Source organism: Oryzias latipes, chromosome 17 (genome assembly GCF_002234675.1).
Source record: "Oryzias latipes chromosome 17, ASM223467v1".
In the NCBI taxonomy this organism is placed as follows: Eukaryota; Metazoa; Chordata; class Actinopteri; order Beloniformes; family Adrianichthyidae; genus Oryzias; species Oryzias latipes.
This window is the reverse complement of record NC_019875.2, coordinates 31,390,489-31,416,793: the sequence shown is the minus strand read 5'-3', so window position 1 is coordinate 31,416,793 and position 26,305 is coordinate 31,390,489. Positions and strand designations below refer to the sequence as shown.

General features: G+C 47.1%; 2 protein-coding genes across 3 annotated transcripts; both read left to right on the top strand.

Moving 5' to 3' along the window:
* Nucleotides 1-485: 485 nt before the first annotated feature.
* On the top strand, nt 486-3,637 carry LOC101161605 (gamma-crystallin N-A). The gene is made up of 4 exons (XM_004085059.4): nt 486-806; nt 881-1,129; nt 2,873-3,018; nt 3,450-3,637. Exons 1-4 carry the CDS (start codon nt 786-788, stop codon nt 3,583-3,585), a joined length of 552 nt encoding a protein of 183 aa, XP_004085107.1. The 5' UTR covers nt 486-785; the 3' UTR covers nt 3,586-3,637.
* Nucleotides 3,638-7,537: 3,900 nt separating this feature from the next.
* On the top strand, nt 7,538-25,265 carry LOC101171650 (activin receptor type-2B). 2 transcript variants are annotated; one of them, XM_023965018.1, is made up of 11 exons: nt 7,538-7,998; nt 13,396-13,603; nt 16,864-16,979; nt 17,325-17,476; nt 17,569-17,712; nt 17,815-17,958; nt 18,092-18,240; nt 20,190-20,304; nt 20,555-20,693; nt 22,357-22,487; nt 22,618-25,265. In XM_023965018.1, exons 1-11 carry the CDS (start codon nt 7,947-7,949, stop codon nt 22,810-22,812), a joined length of 1,545 nt encoding a protein of 514 aa, XP_023820786.1. In that variant the 5' UTR covers nt 7,538-7,946; the 3' UTR covers nt 22,813-25,265. The 2 variants fall into 2 exon arrangements, with proteins under 2 accessions (XP_023820786.1, XP_011471683.2); XM_011473381.3 differs by lacking the exon at nt 7,538-7,998 and adding an exon at nt 9,089-9,725.
* Nucleotides 25,266-26,305: the final 1,040 nt, after the last annotated feature.

Here is a 26,305-nt window from a genome sequence, read left to right as displayed (position 1 = left end):
CACCCCCCCCCCCCCCAAAAGATGAGGCGCAGCTTTGTGAAGGTCAAAGGTCAGCTCATGTACTCTGTGAGAAAACATCTCTGGAGCCTTGTGACGGTTCCTCAGAGCTTCTCAGACTGCTGCCGGCTTCTTCCAAGGGAGATTAATGACACACTAACCCTAACACACACAATAAAATAGCAGTTCATATCAGGCCGAGTTGTTAAACAGCCTGATAGCTGGGGGGACAAATGAATTCTTCAAGCGCTCTGTCCTGCAGAGCAGTGAAAGGAGCCTGTTATCCTTGTCGGGGCTTTTATTGGTGTTTGCTGCTCTTCAGGCGGGTGTTAGTTTCCGTAAATGAGCTCGAGAGAAGAAAGCGGACATTTTTGAAGTAATCTTTAAAATTCATCATAGCTCCAACATGTTGGATCAAAGCTGGGAGGAAAAGCAGCTTCCTGCTTTGTTGCTGCGGCTGCTGCTGCTGCTTCTGAATTGGCCCTTCCTGACCTCTGACCTCGGCTGTTTGTTTTCCTCCCCTGGACTTCCTCTGCAGTAGCGTGCGCCATCCACGTGAGCGCTCAATCAAAGCCGAATCTCTTCCATTGCTTTGTTTGGCTCAGAGACAAACTCCAGTATCAGCACCGGCACATCCAGGGGAATCTGCCCATGCGGCAAAACGTCTAACCCCCTCATTGTGGCGCTTTTGTTATTCCCGCCTCACCACTGCAGCTCTGTCTGTATATATCTGCCCGTCCAAGTTTCCCTCTTAGATGTGAGGACTTTGGAGGAGTGGCGGCTGGAAAATGTCTCAGTACTCAGGAAAGGTGAGTGGCAGCAGGACTCCGTCTGCGCAGAACCTGCAGAAGACTGACTGCTTCCTCTGCTGCGCTGAAAACAGATCGTGCTCTACGAGGGAAAATGTTTCACGGGGAGGAAACTGGAGATCTGCAGCCAATGCGACAACTTTCAGGACCGAGGGTTCATGAACCGCGTGAACTCCGCCCGCGTGGAGAGCGGCGCCTTTGTCTGCTTTGACCATCCGGACTTCAAGGGCCAGCAGTTCATCCTGGAGCACGGAGAGTACCCCGAATTCCAGCGCTGGAATGCCCACAGTGATCACATGGGCTCCTGCCGGCCAATCAGGATGGTAGGAGTCAGAGGGGGGGTACACGAGGGACACGACAGAAAATGTTTGATTCACCCTCACAGAAATTAAAATTGGACATTTCTAAAAAGATGCGCAAAGCATTTGCTGCAACAGAGACAAAAAATCCTCCTCCGTGTGTGCATTCAGAGCCCAGATACAACACGGTAACACGTACACATCTATGCTTGCAAACGTACGCATGCACACGTACACAAACGCGTGCACATGTACGCATGCACACGTACACATGCACACAAACGCGTGCACATGTATGCATGCACACACACGCATGCACAAAAAACGCATGCACGCATACGCGTGTACACGTACACATGCACACGTACACATCTAAACATGCACACGTACACATGCACACGTACATATACACACGTATGCATGCACATCTACACATGCATACGTACACATGCACACGTACACATGCACACATACACATGCACACAAACGCATACGCGTGTACACGTACACATGCACACGTACACATGTAAACGTATGCATGCACACGTAAACATACACACGTAAGCATGCACACGTACACATACACACGTACGCATGCACACAAACGCATGCACGCATACGCGTGTACACGTACACATGCACACGTACACATGTAAACGTATGCATGCACACGTAAACATACACACGTAAGCATGCACACGTACACATACACACGTACGCATGCACACAAATGCATGCACGCATACGCGTGTACACGTACACATGCACACGTACACATCTACGCATGCACACGTACGCATGCACACGTACACATGCACACGTACACATCTACACATGCACACACACACATGCATACGTACACATGCACATCAACACATCTACACATGCACACGTACGCATGCACACGTACACATACACATCAACACATGCACACGTACACATCTACACATGCACATGTACGCATGCACACGTACACATGCACATCTACGCATGCACACGTACGCATGCACACGTACGCATGCACACGTACACATCTACACATGCACACACACGCATGCACACGTACACATGCACACGTACACATCTACACATGCACACGTACACATGCACATCAACACATGCACACGTACGCATGCACACGTACGCATGCACATCTACGCATGCACACGTACGCATGCACACGTACACATGCACACGTACACATACACACGTACGCATGCACACGTACACATCTACACATGCACACATACGCATGCACACGTACACATACACACGTACGCATGCACGCATACGCGTGTACACGTACACATGCACACGTACACATCTACGCATGCACACGTACACATGCACATCTACGCATGCACACGTACACATGCACACGTACACATGTACAAGTACACATGCACACGCACGTATGTACACGTACGCATGCACCTCTACATATGCACACGTATACATGCACATGTACACGTACACATGCACATCTACACGTGCACACTTACACTTGCAAATCTACACATGGATGCGCACGCATGTACACGTACGCATGCACATCTAAACATGCACACGTATACATGCACACGTAACCATGCACATCTACACATGCACACGTATACATGCACATGTATACATGGACACGTACACATACACGTGTACACATACACATGCAGACTCACATGCACACGTGCACATGCACACGTACACATGCTTCATAAGCACATAAGCAGACAGCCTCACACATAGCATGCGTGCTGCTTTCCTCCCCAGCACGGACAGCACTACAGGCTGGAGCTGTACGAAGGCGAGAAGTTTGGTGGTCAGTGTGTGGAGCTGTGCGACGACTGCCCGTTTCTGCAGGCACGAGGTCTGATCAAAGACTCCATCAACTCCATCCGGGTTTATGGAGACGGAGCGTAAGTAGGCTGAGAGCATGGAGCCCCCTTCCCGATCAGGGCTGAGCTTCATGTACAAACAGACATTCAGGAAAGCAGAGACAAGTCAAATGAAGACCACCTTCCAGCTCTTTTTCTTTAAGTTAACATTTTGCTGAATAAAGGGAATATTACATTGTAGGACAGAGTCCTACATTTAGCACGCAAAGAGTTGTTTTCAAGCAATGTGAAGATTATTGAAGGTTTCTTTTTTTGTATTTTATGGACTTTCATTTGTCACTTCAAGATTAAACAACCACTGCCTATAAGGTAATGCCGAAACTTGATCTTTGAAATGAACCCTTCATGAATGCATCCGTGTTGAAAGTCTCAGGCTGTCCGAGCTGACGCCGTCTGAAAGGATTTTTACTCTCTTGGGATTCAGCAGGACCTTCTTGATGTTTACCTTTCAGGTGGGTGCTGTATGAGGAGCCAAACTACCGCGGTCGGATGTACATCGTCGAGCGAGGAGACTTCTGCGTGCCTCTGGACTGGCAGGCAGAGAACCCCAACATCCAGTCTGTGCGCAGGGTGGCTAACTACTTCTGAAGCTAGCTCCTTCTGCCGCGTGCAGCTGACAATAAAGACAAACAAATGTTGACGGTGTTCGGCTAACTCTGTACTGACAATAAGGTAGTGTACGTAGAAAACACCTACAGTCCTTTTCTGTGAATATTTTCATCAGTTGTGAGTGTAAAACTCCTGCTAAACCTCATATTAGTAGGTAGAAAAGCTGCAGGTCTGTGCTGCAGGGCTTAGAAGCAGAAACCTGTCATCCACGTCCTTCACATGGAGCCATCACCACATCATCAAAGACGCCGTTCACAATGGCGTCCATCTATTCAGGTTCTGGCAGTGAAATAGGACACAATAGAAAATGATCAATAAAAAATCCAAAACCGGTGAGTTTCAGTTCTGTTCACCAGAGATCGGCTTACCCACATTTGCTCTGGAGCTCTGCTGCCCCCTGGTGTCTTCATCCCAAACTTCTGCATTCATGAAATGTTTGCTGTACTTTTCAGAAATGACGAAAGACAAAAGTTGTTTTTTCATTTGGACTTCTCTGCAAAGCGCTGCCCATCGACGTCTTTGTGGATCACTGCTTCATTGGTGTCCCTCACCATGATACTTCCTGCAGCTGCTCTGAAAGTCTCAATACAAACAGACGAAAAACACCAACAATCATTGTTAGATGAAGAGCCTGAACTCTGAATTCAGAGACAGAAGTCAACATTATTGTGTGTTTTTGGACAGTTTGTCAGAAACGAAACAACGTAGGAAAAACAAAAAATCTAAATGTCAGTGATTTTAGTGTGAATTGGCCCTTAAACGGGCTTTGACCTGTTGGTGAAAATGTAAACCAGTAAATTAAAAGACAATCAAAGGGTTTTTGTTTGGTAAGTTGGGACAGAGTAAAGAAGGAAGCTGGGGAACCTGCAGGAGAAACCTTAGTGGAAGCTGCTGGCTGTGGGCAAACGTGGTCATGGATGTTTATTTGTACTGCGCAGGACGGCTGGTTGTCCAACTGAATCCAAAAGCTTCTGCTTGAAGCTGAAAACCTTTGCTGAGGAAGATCTCATGTCTGGAAAAAGTATTTTTGAATGATGGCCTCAGATTCTGTCAGTCTCTTCATGTCTGGAACCACCACCTGGGGCGTAAAACGTTTTCAGGTGCTTTGGGTAAAGACATTGACTCCCACCTGCCGTGGTCTCTAAGAATCTCACTAAGACATCCACAGAGTTCACGGTCATTACAGTCGACCTCAGTGTTTTGACTGAGGGCAAAGAGGCGTGGCCTCTTCTGCTCGGTCTTCCTCACATTCTGTCCGTCTTCTCTGGCTAACAGAGCCGTGCATACTGGGAGCTGTAACCAGTCGGATGCCTTCAGTAACAGTTCATGTGCAGACAGTGTCCAGGTTAGTTCCATCAGACTTCTGACCTGCCTGTTAGCGGACCGAACCTTCAAAAGAAAAGACTTCTGAACATTCTCTGTCTGAAACTATTCTGATGATCATGTGATGCGTGTCCAGGTATCAGGTAGGCTGTTGATTTGTTCTGTCATGACAGAAACCACTACACTACAGCACGGTGCCCCTTAACTCCAGAATAGGACAGAGATGGTCAGTGCTGTTCGTATCAGTTCCACCATATGGAGACAACACAAAGTGTAAATGTGGCTGCTCTACTTCCTGTCTGCAGAATACATCAGCATATTTTCTTTACCTGACAATGACATCCCATAATTGCCAGAGTTTATGGATGACACAGCACTGTGGGCCGTTTTTCTGGGTCCTGCAGAAAAGATCGTTTTGATCAGAAAAATGCAGGAACTGAAGGGACGTGATCCTCTGACTGTCCATGTTTTCATGTCATGCATGCACAGGCCTCACGGTGCTTGAGTGTCACGTGTTTTCTATGATATGACTAAAAAGCAGTAGTGGGCGGGGCTAAGAGGCAGAGACCCTCCCGAGCGCGTCAGGTCCGGTTTGTGATTGAAACATCTTGGTGAAGTTAAAACGACTGTACCACTAAAATCCTAGATAGTGCAGACTATGTGGAGTTTTAGAAGCAATTCGGACTCCATGATCACCACTTTTAGTTTTAACAGCAAATATGACGTCATCGATTTCACAAAGTTAAAATCTAATCGAGTTTTGCGACAATTACTTATGAGTCCACTGTCTTCTAAAGATAAAAACCTTGATGATTTATGTATTAAAAAATGACATTTTTTTGGCAAAAATGGTTCCGACGCAATGCATTGTGGTCTATATTCTCTGATCTAGTGAGCATGGATGCACACTGGTTTTTCACAGAGACTTCTGGGAAATCTCTAGGGCTCTGGAATTTAGAAGTGTGGATTCGGAGGCACTAGCACACGGAGAACGCTCTAGATAGTGAGTGGGAGGGGATTTGAACACAACCTTTATTTACGTTATCAACACCTTCATGGTGGGCGTGGCTTTGACCAGCACCGGAGCTGACCCCTCTTGATGAGAGACTGGCGGCAATAACTGGGGAATCCCTTAAGTGGAGTGGTGACTGAGGCGCAGGGGGACACGACGCGCCAGATGCACGGGGTGACACCCCCCCAAAAGCCCGCAGAGGTCCAACAGGACGGCTGGAGGAAGTCGGAACCGGCTCATAAGCCACTCGTCCTCGTTTGCCAGCAAGTCTTCTTGCAGTCTAAAGATGCGTTCACTCCGAATTCTTCCATTTGCCACATCTTCTAAGAGCGCCAGATCAGCCATTGTGCGTCATTACGCATTGTGATGGGGCATTTTATTTCCATCCATTTAATTACATCTGACAAGCTACAGATGTCGGGAATAATCCACGTGGAAATGGGAAATTGATCAGCAAATGTAATTTCTTGTTGCTTTCTGAATGGTTGAGACATACGCCATACATTGTTTTATCAAAAATAAAACAAACTAAAGGCATATGCATGAATACCATAATTCTGTAGCTTATGAAGAAATGTTTTACTATGAAAACAACTTTCCCAAGTGGACAATTAATGCATCTCTATCTATCCATCTGTCTGTCTATCTATCTATCTATCTATCTATCTATCTATCTATCTATCTATCTATCTATCTATCTATCTATCTATATCTGCTCCTCCAGACGGACACACTGACGAGAATATCAGTTTTGTACATTATTTCGTTCTGTTAACTACATTATTTATGAGGATGAATTGCACAACATGCCAATATTGCAGAACATATTTCACTTTTCTTTCTGCAAATAAGTGTTCATTTGAATTTCTGTTGTAATTTTCGTTTGATTTTTTTGTTTGTTTCACTGCTGATCGATCAAACGGGTGTTGGTGTAGCTGTTAATTGTCAGACTTGCTTTGTGAAGTCTTCATGTTATTTCTGAGAGGCAGTATTGTCATTTTCACTTTCACGTGTTTTTTTCTATCTGCCGACGGTGTCGCCGTTTCTCATTTCACCCGTTTTTGTGCGTACGCCTGGGTCAGAGCGTGGAGGACCGCACATTTTCCCGTCAAGTTTGCTTTTTAAAAATCTCAACTATTGCGTAGAGAGTGGCGTACGCCTTCTTTTGTGCGTACACAACCTTTAGAAATGAGGCCCCACGTCATACATGTTCTTCAGGAGCTACTTTTCTATGTGGAGTTTCTGTAAATCATATACTGTCGGTGAGCTGCCGCCTAGTCGTAGAAAAGTGAACAACCATCGACTCCAGGCAACCCATGATCAACGAGTAGTGATCAACCGGGGGATGATGACGTCATCGTCGGAAAATAAAACGTTTGATATCTTAGCAACCGTAAACGCTCATTTTAACGGTAAAAGTAGCAGGTAGACCGGGGGGGGGGGGTGACCTGTGAATGACCTTTAATGTAATTTAATGTCTCAGAAACGGCAGCGGCACAAAAACGGTCTTTTTTTACCGGCGCCAAACGGAAATAACGACTCCGCCTACATGTCTGCTTTTCTTGGGGGGGTGGGGGGGTCAGCTACACCCCGATGCTTGAAACGGACTCAGAGGCGCGCGTCCCGGCGTGCGCGTATCCGCGGTGAGGTCACCCCCCACCCCCCTGTTTACACATCCGGGTCTGCAGCCCCTTCCCCATTTCGGAGCCATTTTGGACGCAGATCAGTGACCCCCCCGCCGCTTCCATCCCGGTGAACCGCGGACCCAGCGCTCGGTTCTGCCCCGGCTCGTGTCTGCTTCTGCCCCAGTCTCCATCCGGAACCCCCCCGGAACCCTTGGCGGTCCTGGGCGATCCATGCCCAGCATCGCCGCGCTGCCGCGGACGCGCTGCGGTGGGGGCTAGGCTGCTGGAGGGACCGGAGGCCCGTCTGGATCCCGGACTGATGTTCGGTCCGGACCTGGTTTAATGCCCGCGGACGGAGGGGGGGGGGCGTCGAACGGAACATGTCTTCTTCGTGGCTGACCTGTTCGCTGCTGCTGGGGACTCTGTGCGCAGGTGAGCGGCGCGTGCGCGTGTCCAGCCCGCGGTTCGTGTTTGTTGTGGTTGAACTGGGGGGTCGGTAAAAGCCCCCCCGCTGCCCCCTTTTACTCTCCCTACATTGATGTCCGGGGCTTTGACTCGGTGACCCCCCAGCTTTGCTCCCGAAGTCCCCACGGACATGTGTGTGTGTGTGTGGGGGGGGGGGGGGGGGGGGGGGGTCGCGTCATTGCTATAAATACGGTCGTGACGTCACCTCCGTGATTGTAGCTGAAAGATCCACGGAGAGAAAAACCACCACAGCTTAACACGCGTTAAACAGGAAACAGCGGTTCGGTTCAGATCATCTGAGGTCGATCATGATCCGACTGGATCAGATCCTCTGTCCTAAAGTGGATCCAGATCCTCTGTCCTAAAGTGGATCCAGATCCTCTGTCCTAAAGTGGATCCAGATCCTCTGACCTAAAGTGGATCCGATCCTCTGTTCTAAAGTGGATCCAGATCCTCTGACCTAAAGTGGATCCAGATCCTCTGTCCTAAAGTGGATCCAGATCCTCTGTCCTAAAGTGGATCCAGATCCTCTGACCTAAAGTGGATCCAGATCCTCTGTCCTAAAGTGGATCCAGATCATCTTCATCCAGACAGAAATTCCTGCTACTGAACAGTTTTCCAGATTCTTGGATTTCTTCCAGATCATCAAGTTAAATGAAATCTGTGTCCAAACCAACAAGTAAACTAGAATGAATGTCAAATCCATTCACATGTTAGTTTCCTAAAGTTCACCACTGTTGTTTTTCCACATCCAAAGAATCCAAAGGGATGTCTGCAGACGGATGGATGGATGATTGACAGATGGATGGATGGTTGGATCATTGATTAGTCGATGGATTCATGGCTCCACCCCTAACATGTACAGCAGCTCAGCAGCAGACCTTCTGCTCTATAGTCAGTAGCATCTTAGTTTAAGCTTAATGTTGTGGAGTTAGCCAGACTCTGCTCTAATCAGCGAACCCCCCCCAGTGACATCACGTGTGAAGTTCTCAGTGTCTGCAGTGAAACATTTAGTACACACTGAAGCCTGTGTTTATTGTAAATGCTTGGATGTGTGTATTTACTTTTAATGTTATCTATATAAAGACATTTGTAATAATTCAACATTAAAATCTAGAGAAATAAGTTAAAGAACTTCTGAGAATGTAAGTGTAGAAAACTGCCCACCCCTACCGAGAAACACCCCTACCGAGGAACACCCCTACCGAGGAACACCCCTACCGAGAAACACCCCTACCGAGAAACACTTCTACCGAGGAACACCCCTACCGAGAAACACCCCTACCGAGAAACACCCCTACCGAGAAACACCCCTACCGAGAAACACCCCTACCCATGAACACCCCTACCCATGAACACCCTCACCTCCTTAAATTCCTGCAGTGAGACATCTCCTATCAGATGTTTCTCTGAAGTTGGTTAGAAAGTTGAATCTCCTAAATGTGGAGTACTTTCATCTTGGAGACTTTTTCCTGGATGTTTCAGGTCGTCACATTGGACTTTGCTTTGGGTTTTCCAGAACTCTCCATTCCTTGGTTGATTATGTCTGCAGTTGGTCCAGTTCTGCTCCAGCTTCAACATTTTGCCTGATTTTTCTGAAGGACCCTTAGATAAACCACAGCAGACTTCATGATGGACTCTAGAATAGTGAGCTGAACGGGCCCCAAACCATGACACTTCCATCTCCATGTTTGGTAGGTGGTATCACGTTTTATTCTGTGGAATGCTGTCATTGCATTTTCTAGTTTTAGGATTTGTTGTCATTTAAATATCCCCCCACCCCCACCCATTTGAGTGACTAAAGAGATCCAGCTGATAAATAAAGATCTTGTAAATGAAGAATGACCTGATATGCCCCCAAATGTTTGGACAGATTTCAGGTCCAGAGACCGGTCTAGTGGTAAAAGTCCTTGGGGTCGCCGTGGGAGCAGATGTCACAGTCGCAGTGTGGAGGATTTTTTGCGGTTTCAATCGGTTCGCTTCACGCCACACGTCTTTGTGGGAGTGAAGGCCATTGTGTGCGTTTGCTGTTGAATGTGTGATCTTGTGTGACGGCGGGGGATGGGCAGAACTCCATAAGCACAGATTTAAAGAGACAGACACTATTTTTGTCTGAACAAAGATCAGGCGTGGAGCCGTCATTCACGCCTCCCTGTGGGCCATGTCCACGATGGCCGTTCGTTAGGACCATTCCTGTCTGTTGACAGGACCATTTTTGTCCTCTTTTAAAGGCTTTGCAAAGGGAACATTTCGTTTTATTTTCCAGGCATTGGCTCATACGATGATGTTGCTGGTTCCATGTTCTTTAGCTCAGCCGGCAGATCACAGCTCTAGAATTCTCTAGAACACAAAGTACTGATCAGATTCTGCAGGTTTCTCCTCCTAAACGGTTGGTCTGTAATTACATTATATGAACACTTCAACAATGTGACAGAATCTAAAAAACACATTCATGAATCACATTGTATGTATTTTTTCAATAATTTGTCTGTATATTAGTGCAGAAATGAAGTATTTGGTCAGGAACAGAAGTTACCTGTATACTTAGTAGTGTAACCCTGGTGGTGATGAAAGGTCAAACATCCAACTCTTCTGCAGTTATTTATTTTTGTCACAGATGCTTTAGAAAATGCCCTTTTCTACGTTCCTAATATTTGTAAGGATCAACCTCATAGTTTGTTCATTTAAAACCTTTTGTTGTTTCTCTAAAAGTTTCTGACTTGACAGAACCTCAGATCCAGAAGCTGTAGGTCTTTCACAACAAACTTCATTTTCTCTGTGAAAGTCTTTGTTCATTTTTAAAAGAGTTCATCTTTAGGTATCAAATATTCAAACCGGCAGGTCCGTCTGTGAAAAAAACTGGTGGACAAACACCTGGGGGTGGAGGTTAGCAACATCCCAGGGCAAGAGACAGCATCAAGGGTCAGATCCATTTAGTACCCTTTAGTCACATGGTACGGTCCCAGCTGAAGGAACCAACCGGCACTGGACCATTTGGTCACATGGTACGGTCCCAGCTGAAGGAACCAACCGGCACTGGACCATTTGGTCACATGGTACGGTCCCAGCTGAAGGAACCAACCGGCACTGGACCATTTGGTCACATGGTACGGTCCCAGCTGAAGGAACCAACTGGTACTGGACCATTTGGTCAAATAGTGAGGTCCCAGCTGAAGGAACCAACCGGCACTGGACCATTTGGTCACATGGTACGGTCCCAGCTGAAGGAACCAACCGGCACTGGACCATTTGGTCACATGGTACGGTCCCAGCTGAAGGAACCAACCGGTACTGGACCATTTGGTGACATGGTACGGTCCCAGCTGAAGGAACCAACCGGCACTGGACCATTTGGTCACATGGTACGGTCCCAGCTGAAGGAACCAACCGGCACTGGACCATTTAGTCACATGGTACGGTCCCAGCTGAAGGAACCAACTGGTACTGGACCATTTGGTCACATGGTACGGTCCCAACTGAAGAAAACCAACCGGCACTGGACCATTTAGTCACATGGTACGGTCCCAGCTGAAGGAACCAACTGGTACTGGACCATTTGGTCACATGGTACGGTCCCAGCTGAAGGAACCAACCGGCACTGGACCATTTAGTCACATGGTACGGTCCCAGCTGAAGGAACCAACTGGTACTGGACCATTTGGTCACATGGTACGGTCCCAGTTGAAGGAACCAACCGGCACTGGACCATTTGGTCACATGGTACGGTCCCAGCTGAAGGAACCAACCGGCACTGGACCATTTGGTCACATGGTACGGTCCCAGCTGAAGGAACCAACCGGCACTGGACCATTTGGTCACATGGTACGGTCCCAGCTGAAGGAACCAACTGGTACTGGACCATTTGGTCAAATAGTGAGGTCCCAGCTGAAGGAACCAACCGGCACTGGACCATTTGGTCACATGGTACGGTCCCAGCTGAAGGAACCAACCGGCACTGGACCATTTGGTCACATAGAACGGTCCCAGCTGAAGGAACCAACCGAAACTGGACCATTTGGTCACATGGTACGGTCCCAGCTGAAGGAACCAACCGGCACTGGACCATTTGGTCAAATAGTGAGGTCCCAGCTGAAGGAACCAACCGGCACTGGACCATTTGGTCACAGTTTACGGTCCCATGTGACCAACCGGCACTGGACCATTTGGTCACATGGTACGGTCCCAGTTGAAGGAACCAACCGGCACTGGACCATTTGGTCACATGGTACGGTCCCAGCTGATGGAACCAACCGGCACTGGACCATTTGGTCACATGGTACGGTCCCAGCTGAAGGAACCAACTGGTACTGGACCATTTGGTCACATAGAACGGTCCCAGCTGAAGGAACCAACTGGTACTGGACCATTTGGTCACATGGTACGGTCCCAGCTGAAGGAACCAACTGGTACTGGACCATTTAGTCACATGGTACGGTCCCAGCTGAAGGAACCACCTGGTACTGGACCATTTGGTCACATGGAGCCAGAAGAGATTCTTGACTCTGACATCATCCCAGCGTTTTTTTCTATGGAGGGATTTTTGGGTCATTTTTCCAAGCGCAAAACTCACTTTTTTAAGCATAAAACTTAAACATTTTGTGTTGATTTAAAATTCTTTCGACTTGAAACCCCAAAATACAATCAAAACAAATCAGCTTGTAACTGGATCAGGTTTGTGAAGGCTTAGAATAATTTCTGACCAATCAGCATCAACCGTCATGTCCCTGTCTGTGATTGGCTGCTTTTGAGGCACTTTTGGGATGCGCTGCCCTGCTCCATTTCGAGTGCAGCGGAGAGAGAATTTTCTTCAGTGAAAATTGTTTTAACTGCACGTATTTTTCTGTTTTAAAGTGCTAAATAAGTGTTTGGTTGACGCTCCAAACAGTCAGTGTTGCGCCTGGAATAATGGCACAGAAATCCCTCTGTAGTTTTCTGGGGATTTGTTGCCAAAAGGGAACTTCATAAACCCGACTTGGTGTGCTGGTTGAGGAATTCCCCGGGGACTTTGAATGCAGCATTCTCCCAGTTTTTTTCTGTATCATCAAATGAAAACAGGATGAACTACAAACATCCGTTAATAGTCAGCCTCATGTTGGGCGCCATATTTTTGGGGTTTTACTTTGAGTGGGGATTTCCAGGAGTCAAGTTAAAAAGAACATTACGTTGTGTTTTCGTTTCGTTGTATTTTTTTTATTTGACAAAGAATCATTTTCCTGTTTTATAAGGGGCTGGTATACAAAAACAGGAAAGTGCATCAGGAAGGTTAGTCTGCAGGAAGCCCAGAGCCGGCGGCGGACGCTGGGGTCCTGTGGCGAAGAGCAGATTGAAATCTCGTCATCATCTGAGACTTTGTGTCCTTATCAGGGTCCAGTCTGGGGGAAGTGGAAACGCGGGAGTGCGTGTACTACAATGACAACTGGCGTACGGAGAGGACCAACCAGAGCGGCTTTGAGCGATGCGAAGGCGAGAAGGACAAGCGGCTGCACTGCTACGCCTCCTGGCTGAACTCCTCAGGGACCATCAAGCTGGTGAAGAAGGGCTGCTGGCTGGACGACTTCAACTGCTATGACAGGTTGGTCTACGGCCTTATGGGCTTACCAGCGGGGTGCAGTGGTCGTAGTCTGACCTTATACGTGGAGATCACGGGTTTGATTCCATGGTATGGTCAAACCAAAAGAAAAACCCTTCACATCAGTGAGGATGTCTTCATTTACTTCTGCAGACAGCATGAGTTCACTCATCTGAACATTTTCAGACCAAAGCTGCCGCTGATACGGTCGATTTCAGGAGGTTTACCTGCTTTTGTCTGGAGGCCGTTTTGATCTATGTGTAGGACGTTGGAACAAAAATGCACATTTCTGATCTGACTGTCCTTTCAGAGGTTTCATCAGGAGAGTCCTTTAGATCTACGGATGTGTCAAACAGTTTTCTTGATTAAAATGGTGGAGTTATAGAAATGATATAACCAGCTAGTATTTATCTGAGGCCTCCAGGTGAATTTCAGCCAAGGTTATTATAGTTAACGAAAACGAACGAAAAAACTAAAGCTAGAACTGAAAAAACATTTTCGTTAACTGAAATAAAAATAAAAACGAGAGTTTTTAAAAAAAACGAAAACTAACTAAAACTGTTTGTTGTGTGAATAAAACGAACTGAAACTAAATAATATTAACCCCAAAAAATCCTTGGTTTTCGTCTTTGTTAAAACATAAGTCTTTTGGGTTGAAATAAAATCTATTTACTTCACGCTGCTAGTTTTACTGTGTATCTGACCCCTACGGCATCACGTTGTCTGTGACGTCACATGATGTCTGTCAGACACTGCCGGCTAGCGTGGTCATAGACATTTACATGAGCGTGATGGCTGCATTAAAAGTTGGGAGGAAGCGGGAGAGTCCTATTTGGGACTTTTTTGAATATAACAGCATCGAAAACTAAAGTAAGTGCCTTGTAGTCGAAGCAGGAGACAACATTTGTGGAACGCTCCTCAAAGGGAAAAACCCTACGAATCTAAAAGTACATTTAAAAAGCGCACACAAAAACGCAAATCAACAGTACCTAGACAAGCTAGCCTGTCGCCCGCCCTCCCCCGAAAAAGAAGCCAGAGCAGATAACGTAATGCTGTTATCGGCTGTTGTATTTTAATTTAAGGATGGTTGTCCTTGTGTCCTCTGAATAATAAGTGTTTCAAAATGGATCTTTGATTGAGTTTTTATTATACAATACTTATTCTGGTGATTTTGAATCATGCACCTGACAAATATCCTAATTTACAAAAAAAAGAAAAGAAAAAACTAAAACTAATAAAAACTAAACTAAAATGAAGCAATTTCAAAAAATAAAAACTAATAAAAACTAGTAAAGCTGCCTCTAAAAACTAATTAAAACTAAATAAATTTAAAAACAACAATTAAAAACGAAATAAAAACTAAAACTAATAAAAAATTTGAAACTATTATAACCTTGATTTCAGCAGCAGCAGAGGGTGTTGAAATCCTCTCCAGTTAGCAGCGCCCAACATCTCTGCATGGACTTTAGAATTACCAATAAACAGGACTTTTATTTTGCTTACGTTTGAAGATAGTGTTTTAATCCATTCATGTTTTTATTTTAGTTGGCTCTGCATTCACCACATTGATAGATTCCTTATATAATTCTCTGTAGAAGAGAACATATTTGTATCATCAGCTGAGTTTTAACGGTTTGAAACATTGAATACATCATTTATGTAAATATTGAACAGCAGCGGGCCCACAACTGATCCTTGGGGGACACCACAAATAATCTCCTTAGGATCTGGTTTAACTTCGACCTTGACTAATTGTTTCCTCCCGTTAAAAAGCTGTTGACCCAACTCACAGCTACTCCTCTGATCCAATACTCTTCCAGTTTAAGTCGAATGCTGTGTTTGAGGGTCGAGTGCTTCGTTTAGGACAATGAAAATTCCAGCTGCATGTTTCTTTTTTTCCAGAATATTTGTGATTTCCTCCACAACATGAATGATGGCCAATGAGGTTGATTTGGTTTCCTCTATACCGTTTTGACGGTTATGTCTTAGTTAGGAAATTTACGTCCTATTTTTTCTTACATCTGTGAAAATTGTGGAAGAAAAGAAACCGCTCTATAGTTTGTAAAGAGGTGTTTAAATGACAGATGTATGTTAGTGGCTTAGAGATGTCATACATGACCTTTTTGACCGCAGTCATGCATGACAATCAGTTAGATCTTTCCTGTTAAATGAGGGTTGGGATGTTTTATACGTTGTTGTTGTTACTCTTTGGGACTTCTGCTACAAATCTGGACCCACATTTACAGAATAGTACAGCTGGGCGATATGGCCATAACATAAAATGTCATTCCAATTTTGATTTTAATTGATCATCTCCTTTGGAAATAGTCTCTAACAGAAAGTTCAACTAAACACAAGCTGCATAAATGTGTGCAGAACAAAGAAGCAGAGGTTTGGGGAGCTACTGCTAGCTTGAACGATAAGGAGAAACACGAGAACGACGCGGCAGATCATTTTTGGTAGAAACAGCCTTGAAACGGATTTGGCTGCGTTTGGTTTGATGCTCCAAGTTTGAAATCACAACCAGAAACCAAAATCTCACTTTTGACTCACCAGACAAGATGGTAGATAAAAAAAAATCTACTGACCAAATGATTCCATTATTTTAAAAAGAAAAACTGTAGGTGTTGTTTAAAACTGATATTATGTTAAATGCAAACTGAGAGGAAGTCACATCATCACCACAACAAACAGTTTTTTCTAAGGAACTCCTGTTTTGATTTCTAATCCATCGTTGCTCTCTGGTTTCGCCGTTTTTTCGCCGTCGATGAAATGTTTGATTTTCATTCCCAAATGAGTGGTTTGTGTTTTCCTGCTGAAAAACGTCCCATCAGTCCATCACCTGCAGTCTGAACCAAAGATTCAAAGCTGCTGAAGGGGAGCAGACGGACAGAAAAAGCTCTTTTCTCCAGATTCTGCCTCCAGTTGATCCATTTTGACATGAAATCAGAACCAAAACAGCCGACGTTCCGTTGCTGCTGTGAGTCCAGCAGGTTTATCCTCCGGTTCTTTGTGGATCCTGGTCCAAATCCTCCCGCGTTCTGCTGCTTCACCTGCTTCAGCTGAAGCTCCACGGAGGAACTAGCAGGAGTTCTGACAGATTTCTGTGTGTAAATCCACAGTTTGATTGTGGAACCATCCCGTCTCAGCGTTCAGGGTCTAAATGTAGATCTCTGTCTTCAGAAGCTTCAGGCGTCAGTTTTTATTTTAGACATCACAAATTCAAAATGTGGAGTGAAACTTGTAAGCGTGTGTCATTTCAGGCAGGAGTGTGTGTCCATGGAGGAAAACCCTCAGGTGTTTTTCTGCTGCTGCGAGGGAAACTACTGCAACGAGAGATTCACCCACCTCCCTGACATGGTGGGCAACGGGAATCGAGGTGAGCAGCAAACCTGCCCCCACCCTCCAGGATGATGGCTAGGTTAGGGTTCATCTTGGACGTGTTTGATGATTCCTTTTGTTGGCAGCTTTCTGCCGTCTTTGCTGAATCTGTAACTAAGTTTGGGGGTTTATGGGACCCTCGGCCTCTTTGTGTGCACCGCCTAGCAGGGCTGGCGACAGACTCTCTTCAGGTGTTTTCGTGCCTGTTACAGTCTTCATCTTGTCTGTGGAGGATTAAGGCTACAGGACCTGATGGAATGTCTTCACCTGTAGATGTGCTTCCTCCACTTGAGCTCCAATTTTGAAGGTGGAAGTCCTAAATGTGAACATTCTTCTGTAACAGTGAAGATTCGGCCCCCTCCCCGTGTGCCGTCGGTGCTCAGTGTGCTGGTGTACTCTCTGCTGCCGTTGTGCGTGCTCTCGCTGGGCCTGGTTCTGGCCTTATGGATGTACCGACACCGCAAGCCCCCCTACGGCCATGTGGACCTAAGCGAGGTGACTTTCAGTTTTTCCTCTGAGGGCATGGAAGCAGTCTAGAATGCAGGTAGAATCCTAAAAGTGTTATTCTTTTTTTCCTGCATACGCAGGATCCTGGACCTGTTCCCTCGTCCCCTTTGGCTGGTCTGAAGCCCCTGAAGCTGCTGGAAATCAAAGCCAGGGGGCGCTTTGGTTGTGTTTGGAAAGCCCACCTAAAGAATGAATTTGTTGCTGTCAAGATTTTCCCCGTTCAGGTATTGGCTGCTGTTTTACGCCTGAAAAGCTGCTGTCTAAGAACTGCTTCTAAAGATTTTGCTCTGAGATCTTACTGACCCGGGTCTCTGCTGTGATTACAGGATAAGCAGTCGTGGCAAAACGAGCGGGACATTTATTTGACTCCAGGAATGAGGCATGAAAACATTTTACACTACATCGCAGCAGAAAAACATGGAGCCAGCCTGGAGACAGAACTTTGGCTCATCACGGAGTTTCACGAGAGGGTAAGGCACTTGCTTCTTTACACCACTGCCACCCAAAGGTGATCCCCTTTACCAACCGCGGCGCTGCTCGGATGGATTTGGAGCCAGAGAGCAGAATCCATGTCAATCCTCATTCTCCCTCGTGCGTCTGCAGGGCTCACTGACCGATCACCTGAAGGGTAACACTGTGACCTGGGCCGAGCTGTGCCACATAGCAGAGACCATGTCCCGTGGCTTGGCCTACCTCCACGAAGACATTTCCAGCTTCAAAGGGGAGGGTCCCAAACCCACCATAGCACACAGGTAAAAAAGCCAGAGCTTTAAGGCTAACCCTTAGAGTTGGAGAGATCTTGGCGTTTGAGTTGCTGTCGGGCCATCGTACTTCTCCAAAAGAGGATTTTTTAATCTTTGGCTTCTTCTGTTTGTCATGTCGTCATTTGGGTCGACATGACAACCGGACAAACGGCGTGTGGAGTTCTCTGCCTCACCCTCCTCCATAATGTCTAAGTTATCTCTGATAAAAGCCTTGCATTAAAAAGAGATTGACATCAATGTCAATGGTCAGTAGAGAAACGTTTGGTACACTGACGTAGCATCGCAGAGTCCAAAGATCTGCAGATGATGCTTGATGAAGTGAAGACAGAAGGGCACAAGAGGCGCTTGAAGGTAAAGACGAAATCTGAATTTATTCTCTGCCCCTACATTTATCCCCCCAAGCAGAGAGATATGGTGTCTTCAAATCCAGACATTACTACCACTTGATGACGTCATGAATGAAAGTCGCCGGTAAGCTATGTTAGCACGTAGCTGCCAGTGCTCAGAAAATACTTAACAATGTTGGTTTAAAAACTTAATGGTAAATAGTGTACACTTGTTAAGTGCTTTCTACCTTCCTCAAAGGCCCAAAGCGCTTTACAGTCACAAGCACATTCACACACTGGTGGCGGCTCCGCTACCGAACACTGCCACCAATCTTCCACCAGAGGCAAGGTGGGGTTCAGTGTCTTGCCCCAAGGACACTTCGACACATGGGCGGGCAAAAACAAATCGTCAATAACTGGAAACTGCCCTGCTCCCAGAGAATCTCACGTGAAGACATGTGTTTCTCCTCGGCGCCACAGCGCGACGTGGTGATGCGTAGTTTGGCTGGAGGATGGCCGGTATCCTATATACAGCTCAGCCATGGCAGCGCGGTACTCGTTAACACGTCCGGGCTGTAGTCATCGCGGATTGCGTGGTCCTTGTAGGATACATTTTTCCTCTTACGGGCCTCACGGATAATTAAATCCTTCACTTAAAAACGCTGTAAACAGAGAATCACAGGATGCGGTTTGGCTCCCCGCGGCGGCTTGGCCACAGGTGCTTGATGAGCTCGTCAATGGAGGTGTGGGAAGAATGTCCGGACCAAACGCTTCCCTGAGGAGCTGTGAGATGTTTGCAGGAATGCAGATGAGGCGAATGTTGGAGCGCCCGCTGCGCCCCTCCAGATCCACCATCTTTGATGGGAGGAAATCATTGTCACAGCTTCTCCACGTCTGTAAGACGTTGTTCAACTGCTCCAGCGTTGTCCTCCAATGACATGATACGGTGACCGTGGACAACAATAGAAGCTTCAAAAGTTTCAAAGGAGGACTTAAACTCAGTGGAGAGGCCCTCTTTTAGTCGCTCCGGCAGAGACGTGATGTCTTCCAAGGCGGAGTTAGCGCTAGCAGAGGCTAAGCCAGTGTTGGGCCCTTCGCTGTCAGTCAGTCTAGTCTTCAGCTTCGACATTCTAACACAGATTTGTCAGGAAAACTAGTTCACAGTCACTAGATGTGGGATCAGGAAGGTGTTTAGGTAATAAGGTCCAAGTTAGAAATTGCTATGTGGAGCAGGTTGAGCACGCGTGTTACTGCTTTCACTCCATACCCAGAAGTCCTACTTACTACCAAATGACTTTGATGATTTGAGATCCAACCCAACCCAAGTCCCCCACACTGCAAAGATGATGGCTCCTGTCTGTATGGCGCTGTTCTGACTAGCTGCTCACTAACATGTGCTCTTTCTCACGGCACCCCGGGTGTCTCGTGACAGTCCTGGCTTGCTCTGTCACGGTTGTTATGGCAATCCAGGTTTGCTTTTCCATGATGCCCCAGAGGGCCTCTAACGATTCCTTTGTTCCAGACTTGCTCTTGTTGGGCTCAGCCTGAAGGTCCTCTGCTGTGACTAAATCCCTCTATGAGAAGATCTGACGTTTTGAATGAACTCCTCAGGGATTTCAAGAGCAAGAACGTGATGCTACGAGATGATCTGAGTGCTGTCATCGGAGACTTTGGACTGGCAGTGTGCTTTGAACCTGGAAAACCTCCTGGAGACACACACGGACAGGTAGACGTTTCCCTTGATCAAAAAATTTGTGATGCATTAAAGTCATGTTGGAAGTCCACATTCAGGCCTTTTGCTGACATTCAGAGACTACATTTAGGCCAAGCTGAGATTGCAGACAAAAGCTGAACTGACCTTTCAGGCTGGACTAAGCTCTCTGGCTCTGGGCTCCTGTTTGAAAACGTATACGTCTATATGGCTTTGAAGGCGTGTTCTCTGGTTAGCGTTTTTATGGGAACCCAACTGTTTGCAGGTTGGTACCAGGCGCTACATGGCTCCAGAGGTGCTGGAGGGAGCCATTAACTTTCAGCGAGACTCCTTCCTGAGGATCGACATGTATGCCATGGGCCTGGTGCTGTGGGAGCTGGTGTCCCGCTGCACGGAGAGGGACGGTAAGCCTCAGTGCTTACCTTCGTTTCAGTGAATAATGAGTCAAAAGAAACAGTCCCGATAAAGAAAATGTGTTAAACTCCTTTCAGTGTCTTTCTCTAAAGCTGGAAATCCAGCTGTAAAATTCTGGACACAGAATGACGGTAACAGTCACATGAACAGGAAAAGGGTTGACTAGAGGTTACACATCTGAATCCAAAGTTATCAGCAGCTCAATGACACCTACAAGACTCTGAGAGGAGACATGAGGTTTACAGATGCTGGTGAAACGACCAACAAACAACTGGAGTATAGAGGTTATCAGGCTAGTAACCGTCTGCTCTCTGGACTTAGTTATGGTTCTGGAAGCAGCTGCTTCTCATCCAGAACCCTGCTGCTTGGACCTAGACTAAAACCACCAAATCCAACCGGATGGGCCCTGTCCTCCGGTCCTCAGAGATCAGACTCTAGAACTCTGCGCTGCTTGTGTTGAAGTGGTTCATCAGTGACCCGCTGGACCCTCATGAGCCTTCTGCTGGTGCCAGAGTCAGAACCAAACCAGGATCCGTTCCAGTTCCATGGATCTAAAATCTGGAACATTCTTCCCGATGATGTTAAATAATCTTCAAACAATCTTCAGGTTTAAGGGACGTACACACCAGGACGAATATTCGCCAGCGTTTTTCGCCACGTTTTTTGTGTTCACCCCCTAGGCGATTTTTGCTGACGATGAGCCGAGCGAACATGCAGTTTCATTCCCTGACGCTTAATGTAAAACAGACATACTCCTGTACACAAGGTGGCGCTGCGCAACTTTACGCTTCTTAAAGTCGCTTTTCACTCAGAAGAAGAGAGCGAGTATTTACGCGCTTGTTAGAATAATACAAAGAAAACATGAATATTTCAAGCACCAGTAGCTCCAGCTCCAGCGATGAAGAAATTATTGTTCTGTTGATGATGAAAGACGCCAGAAAAGACGTCGATTTTGGGTACATCCCATAGTTACGAGAAGAGAAGAACATGGGGAGTTCTATCGACTGGTACAAGAGCTGAAAATGTATCAGGAGCGTGTTTGGGGATATTTTAGAATGTCCGTCAGTGAGTGCATCTTCTTCGTCTTATTTCTTCGCGGCAGTGTAGACGCTACTTGGCGTCTATCTTCTTCGCTGGTATGTGTGCTCAGCAAGGCAGTTTTGTGTTTGAGCGCCCCCAAGTTGTGTTTTACTGTAACTTCAGAAGCTCCAGACACGTGTGCAAAAGCGCCGTTCTCATTGGTCGTATAGTTTTTGACGCGGCGCGTCAAACCAAAAAAACGAACCCGAGGCGTTTTTTAAAAAGTGACGCTTTGACGCGTGGCGTTTTTTCGCGTCGGTGTGCACACTCACATTGGTGCCCTTTGTTTAGTCACGAAGCGTTAAAAGTCGCCGTATATCACGCACGAAATTCATCCCGGTGTGAACGGGCCTTTAGAATGAAAATGATTCTTGTTTGATTAGTGCGTGACGTCTGAAAGTCTTGTTTCTACACTTCTATATTCTTGCTTTAAAGAGAGTTTATGAATGTAGGGTTTGACGGTTAGAAATGTATCTGTTGTCTTTGTGCTGTTATTGGTTTTTTTTTGTTTCATGAAGCCCTTTGAGCTGCTTTGGATGGTTCTGTAGGTATAAACCTGCCCACCGTCCACAGGTACAGTTGGCGAGTACATGCTGCCGTTTGAAGATGAAATAGGTCAGCATCCTTCCCTGGAGGATCTGCAGGATGTTGTTGTGCACAAGAAGATGCGTCCCGTCATTAAGGATTGCTGGCTCAAACATCCGGTAAGTAGTTGTGGGAGGCGGCTGTCTGCAGGACCTTCACGTCCGTTTGATTTCTGAACTCAGGTGGAAGTAGACAAAGGACTTGAAGGGAGCTCAGGCAGACTGATGCATGAGTGTGTGGTTCCTGCAGGGTCTGAGCCAGATCTGCGAGACCATGGAGGAATGCTGGGACCACGACGCAGAGGCACGACTGTCAGCCGGCTGTGTGGAGGAGCGCATCGGTCAGATCGCCAGGACAACCAGCAGCACTACCTCAGACAACCCCGTCTCCATAGTAACGTCTCTCATCAACGAGGACCTCCCTCCCAAAGAGTCCAGCTCCTGAACGGGTGACTCCCCCCCCAGCTCCCAACTGTCAGTTTTCCAATCCAGAAACCGAAATGCAGCTGCTATTTTACCCAGGACTTCACGTTAAGGAACATTTGGAGTCAGACCTTCCTAACACATCCGTCTGCTGTAGGCAAAGTTGGAATAAGCTATCCCATCGGCACATCCCACCACATCCACGTGTCAAACCTCCGTCATCACCTCATCCCTCACTTTTTATTACCTCATCAGGTGTTTGTTGTTGCTTTTCCCATCGTGGTCACGTGATCGTCTGCGGCCAAATGACATGAACCTTTGCTCCTCCCCTCAGACGACGTGCTGCAATCTCGGAGGACCCGGTGTGAGACTGTTAACAAAATGTATTCATCTTCCTCAGGGGTCAACGCTTCTCTTCTTAAAGTCTGCTCTCGGTAGAACGCTGCGTTCCTCCGGCGGAGAACCAGCACCCAGCTTCTGATGGAAGGTTTTAGTGGACGCTTCGGACTTCTCAAAGATTTGGGACAAGTGTCTTGTCCTTGGAACTACCTCTCAGGTATCCAGCAGGCTTCTCTAAACGGAGACAATTCAGCTACTAAGGACAATTTTCCTGGACGTCTTTCTTTAGTTACTCCTGTTCCAGAGACGCCGACTGGAGTCGCAATGTTACATTCTCAAGTCTCAGTCTGTGTGTGTGTGTTTACACGTGTGTGTGAGTTTGTGCACACGTGTATGAGTCTAAGTGTGTGTTTACACGTGTGTGTGCATGTGTATGAGTCTAAGTGTGTTTGTGTGTGTATACTTTGTTGTTAACCCCCCGTGTGAATGAGTGGGATGATGTCCAAACACAGTGTGTTGGTCTGATTCCTGACCGGGCCGTACCGGGGCAGAGGCGTGCTCTCCGGTGCTGGGTGGACCCGGGTGGACCCGGTTGGACCCGGATACCTCAGTCGCTGCATGTCAGGCACGGAGAGCTGGACGGGTTGCCTTTGTCTCCAATGCAATGCCATAGTCGTACCATAACAAGAACCATACATGAATGTTTGTTCTGCTGCTGTGACTATTCCAGGTTCCTCAAGGATTCGTAGATGTTCCTGCGTTCTTTGTTCGTAGAACACTAACATCGAAGAACTTCTCTGTGACGTGATCAGGCTGATTTCCTGTTTTTATTTTTTATTTTTGGACTCGTAAGCCTTCAGCTGCTTACTCCACCAGACTGACCTCAGATGTTCTGACAAGTACCTCAGGCTTTTTCTAAATATATATCAAGTTGTGTTAAATATTTGATTGTGTTTTAGTATTTGATATTTTATTGTTGGTTGGGCCTCAGACTGTGGAGATTGTCTTTCATTGTGGAGCAGAGCTGGACCGGTTTTCCGGCTGTTGAAGCTCTGCAGAGCTAAGAGAAGACGGGCAGATTGCTGGAAGTGTTGGTGTTCACTCAGATGCTAAACTGCGTTGATACTTTTCCTTCAATACAGAATCAGGGCATTGCTGTTCCTAAGTTACAGTTCTGGAAAGGGTTTCCTAGATCTGCGTCTGCGTGTTTATTTGGACATGTGGCCCTCTGCCTTTTGATGAAATGTGTCCAACAGTGGGGAGGGCTCCTGGGGGACAGACTGTGAAATATTACGAGCAAACCAGAGGTCCTCATCATGGTTTGGTCCGGGCGGCGTCTCGGATGGGCCGTCTGAACCGCATCGGCTGAGTATTCACCTGCTGATGTGACGTTCTGATCCGTGTCGTAGTAGTTTAGTCACGTGGGACAACACACATCTGTGCTTTGACCGTGGTGATTTACCAGTACTAGCTCTTTGCTGATGTGCAGTTTTGATAATCCTATGTGTGCCGGACGCTGTTTGTGTTTGTTTGTAACCACTGATCGATGCAGCACCATCAAGGTCCCATCAACGGTCCCGGGCTCCAGCAATAGTAACCAGACAGCAATAGTTCTTTCAGAGCCCAGCCGGGACGTCGCCGTCTCCTGTGCAGATCAGCACAGGGCAGCTCATCACACCCGGATCAGGCTCCATGGACAAACGCAGTGGGGCGGACGTGCACGCCCGGCGTGGCCCAGGTGCTTTCACAAATTGTGCCACAGAAACAACGGTCCTGCGATCGGTTGTTGCCTCAAAATGCTGTCTTACACCCAGCTCTTCTGAACCGAAAACCCTGTTACCTCATGCAGTACCTCCTACCACCAACATGGAGTCGGTTTCATCTCCAACAAGAACGTTGCATTTTTGTGTACATATTTACCCAATAAATGTAAAGGTTTCCTCCGTCTGACACGTGGAAGCGGTTTCTCTGCTCAGCATTTGGTTTCCATGTGGGAGTGTGTGCCCTTTCCTGTTTACGTGACCCGTGTGACTGTAACCCAGTGTGACTGCGGATAAATGCTTAGGAAATATAAAGTAGAGAAATATACATTCATCATTTTGTTTATGAAAATAAAAACCAATTCTGATTAAGTGTGTAAACACTGTTTTCTGTTTCATCGTCTTATGGGGTGGACGGGTGGGGGGTGATCACCTGGCTCAGGTGTGTCCAGTAAAGTAGGAGGTGCCAAAGCTAGGTTTGTGTGACGCCATTCCCTGATCTGTGATGACTCCGCCCCAAAACAGGAGGCAGTCTGCTGCTGTGCTTAAGGTGGACACTAGATGGCGGTAAACATGAGGGTACTGAGTGCTGTGGGTGGATGGATGGATGGATGGGTAGGTGGGTGGATGATGGGTAGGTGGGTGGATGATGGGTAGGTGGATGGATGATGGGTAGGTGGGTAGATGATGGGTAGGTGAGTGGATGATGGGTAGGTGGATGGATGATGGGTAGGTGGGTGGATGATGGGTAGGTGGGTAGATGATGGGTAGGTGGGTAAATGATGGGTAGGTGGGTGAATGATGGGTAGGTGGGTGGATGATGGGTAGGTGGATGGATGATGGGTAGGTGGATGGATGATGGGTAGGTGGGTAGATGATGGGTAGGTGAGTGGATGGATGGGTAGGTGGGTGGATGATGGGTAGGTGGGTAGATGATGGGTAGGTGGGTGGATGATGGGTAGGTGGGTAGATGATGGGTAGGTGGATGGATGGATGGGTAGGTGGATGGATGATGGGTAGGTGGGTGGATGATGGGTAGGTGGGTGGATGGATGGGTAGGTGGATGGATGATGGGTAGGTGGGTGGATGATGGGTAGGTGGATGGATGATGGGTGGGTGGGTGGATGATGGGTAGGTGGATGGATGGATGGGTAGGTGGATGGATGATGGGTAGGTGGGTGGATGATGGGTAGGTGGATGGATGATGGGTAGGTGGGTGGATGATGGGTAGGTGGATGGATGATGGGTAGGTGGGTGGATGATGGGTAGGTGGGTAGATGATGGGTAGGTGGGTGGATGGATGGGTAGGTGGATGGATGATGGGTAGGTGGGTGGATGGGTAGGTGGGTGGATGATGGGTAGGTGGGTGGGTGGATGGGTAGGTGGATGGATGATGGGTGGGTGGGTGGATGATGG